The sequence below is a fragment of the Centroberyx gerrardi genome, chromosome 12 (assembly GCF_048128805.1).
Source record: "Centroberyx gerrardi isolate f3 chromosome 12, fCenGer3.hap1.cur.20231027, whole genome shotgun sequence".
NCBI classification, from domain to species: Eukaryota; Metazoa; Chordata; class Actinopteri; order Beryciformes; family Berycidae; genus Centroberyx; species Centroberyx gerrardi.
The window spans coordinates 2,835,225-2,838,104 of NC_136008.1; the positions used below are offsets into that span (position 1 = coordinate 2,835,225).

Here is a 2,880-nt window from a genome sequence, read left to right on the forward strand (position 1 = left end):
GGGGGGAAGTGATGAGATTATATAACAACAGTGACACGAGGACACAAATCAGTCAGAGTCACTGTAAAGCTGCCAGTAGTACTGTTAGTTCTAGTGTTTCTCATTTCCACATTAAGACTACATTTCCCATCAGCCCCGTTGCTGCCCCCCCTAAAAAGAAGAACAATAAATGTACAGGAAAGGTGCAGAAATTTGTCTTGGTGGAACAGTTGGTACAGAAACACTCATGCAAATACTCTCAGCAATAGTTTTACCAATTGTTTAATTTGTGTGTGTGTGTGTGTGTGTGTGTGTGTGTGTGTGTGTGTGTGTGTGTGTGTGTGTGTGTGTGTGTGTGTGTGTGTGCAGCCGTGCTGGTGGCGGTGACAGTGTGGAACCAGAAGGGCAGCCGGAACAAGTTCAGGAAGAGAGGAGTTTACCACATTCCTGCCGAACACGAGAGCTGGGAGGACATCCGAGAAAACATCCTGAACTACAACGAGGAGGGGGGGGGGGAGCAGGACCAGGTCTGCACACACACACGCACACACACACACACACACACACACACACACACACACATATACAAACAATGGTTACTACATTGTCTTATTGGCTTTTGGATGATTTGCATAACTACATGTTCTCAATTTTGGAACTGTTCTTCATTATTATAGATACTGATGGTTTTGTTCTATTTTACAGTAAAGGTTTTAAAACCAAATAATTTATCATCCCAGTATGATTTGGATGTATGAACTGTTGAAAACTGACATTTTGTTTACTGTTATGGCAACGTTGATAATAATAAACAGTCAATGTGCCAATAGAGAAAAACAGAGAAATCTGGAACAAAATATTTCAGCCAAAAAATAGAACTAAAAAATTCTGTAATGCTTCAAGTCACCACTAGGTGGCAGTGTTCACCCTGTACAGGAGAATGCTGTTGTGATGTGGCGACTCACTTCAGGTGCAGAGGATTCACTCTCAGATGAAGTGAAAAGTCAAATGTTCTGCACACTGGACAAAAAACGTACAATAATCACATTCATTTATAAAAAAAAAATTTAAAAAAAGAGGGGATGGTGACAAACTTGGGTGCAAAAATAAGATGAAAGATGAGATGATTCCCAGAAGGAAATTGGGTCACTGCAGCAGCAAAATAATAACAGCAAACAACTATTACAGATTTGAATATTTGAAGAGTATAATGAGTGGAAATGTATGAGTGAAAGGGTGTGATCAAGTCAACTTGCTTGCTCGAGTCCCAAGTCAGTCTCAAGTCTTAAGGCACAAGTCTCAAGTCAAGTCTCAATGTAGATTACCAAGTCAAGTCCAAGTCAAGTCCAAGTCCAGTCCAAGTCATTAATGTCACGTCTCAAGTCTAAATGTAGAACAGCAAGTCAAGTCAGAACAAATCAAGAGTCCAGTTTTCCTCATTCAGAAAACAGAATTTAAATTCAGTCGTCTGCTGGAACAAATCTCATCACTTTCAATCTACGTCATTTACACAAACACAAGATCTCAAGTCAAGACTTTAGAAACCTTTTCAAGTCATCAAAGTACAAGTCAGAGTCAAGTCCCAAGTCACCAGAACCCAAGTCAAGTCAAGTCTCAAGTCTTCTCTTCATGCATCAAGTCAAGTCTCAAGTATCTAGACTCAAGTCTAGTCAGCATTGTGAGGGTGTGTAAAATAAGAGCAGTTGAACATACTGAGACAGAGAAAAATTAATGAAAACAAACAAACTGTCCCAGTGTTTTTGTCTCTAACTGCGTCGTTCCCTTCCTCCTTCCTTCCTTCCTTCCTTCCTTCCTTCCTTCCTTCCTTCCTTCCTTCCTTCCTTCCTTCCTTCCCTCCAGAACGGCTATGACATCACGGAGCTGAAGCGCCCGCTGTGCTCCAGCCTGTCCCAGTCCTCCTCCTGCACCACCGCCCCGCTCATCAAGTCGTCCCAGGGCTCCCAGGAGGAGGTGCACCCGTCCGGCTCCTCCTGCAGCTCGGGCGCTCCCTACCTCAGCATCCCGCACCACCACCACCACCATCACCACCACCACCAGCACGCCGCCACCGCCGGCTACACCGGCGACGCCGGCTACGCCGCCGCCGCCGCTCACTACGCCAACCACGGCTCTCACATGAACGGGGACGCGGAGACGAGCGACGCCGGGGGCTTCGCGGACGCCGCCGCCCCGCCGCCGCCGCCCGGGTCGCGCTCTCACGTGGACTTCAAGAGCTACGTGGCGCGCATCATCTGGGAGGCGGACAACGACAGCGAGGCGTTCCCGCCGGACGGCTACCACGTCTGGTGCGTGGAGGGCTCCGGGTCGGCGGCGGGAAGCCTGAGCTCGCTGGGGTCGGCCGCGGCGGCGTTTCGACGGGACGCGGCCCGGGAGGAAGAGGAGGACGACGACGAGGGAGGGTTCGGGTACGACAGGCTGTCGCGGTGGGGCCCCAAGTTCCGGGCGCTGAGCGAGATGTACGACCGGCCGCAGCTCGCCCTGACCTACAGGGACGCCGTGAGCTACATGCAGAGGAGCCACAGCCACGAACCCCTTCCCCATCCACACTAGGGTTCACTGCACACCGCAAGCCCCGCCCCCTCACAGACCTGCACACAGCCAACCCCGGACTAGTTCTGGTAGCCTTCAGCCGCATGTCAGCATCTCCTGTAGAGCTCAACGCCTCAACATGATCTCATGAAAAGTCGTGAAATGAGCACAAACTCTGAAACAGATTTACGTGTTGTGGACACAAATCATATGAAACTTACATTCCTCCACCACGAATTGGATTCTGTGACAAAAATACGAATTGACACGACATTTTCAGCTAAAGGTTGGCTAACGGTGAAGTTTAGACAACTAAAACAACTTGGTTACAGTTTGGGAAAGACTTTGGTC

The 2,880-nt window shown here is 48.7% G+C and overlaps 1 protein-coding gene across 1 annotated transcript in view; it reads left to right on the top strand.

The window, feature by feature from the left end:
- LOC139923228 (neural-cadherin) overlaps positions 1–2,550 on the top strand; it is a 153,962-nt gene extending 151,412 nt beyond the window's left edge. Inside the window, exons 33-34 of the mRNA XM_078287062.1 lie at positions 349–506; positions 1,840–2,550. Coding sequence (XP_078143188.1) covers positions 349–506; positions 1,840–2,550 — 869 coding nt within the window. The remainder of the gene's footprint in view (positions 1–348; positions 507–1,839) is intronic.
- The last annotated feature ends 330 nt before the right edge of the window (positions 2,551–2,880 follow it).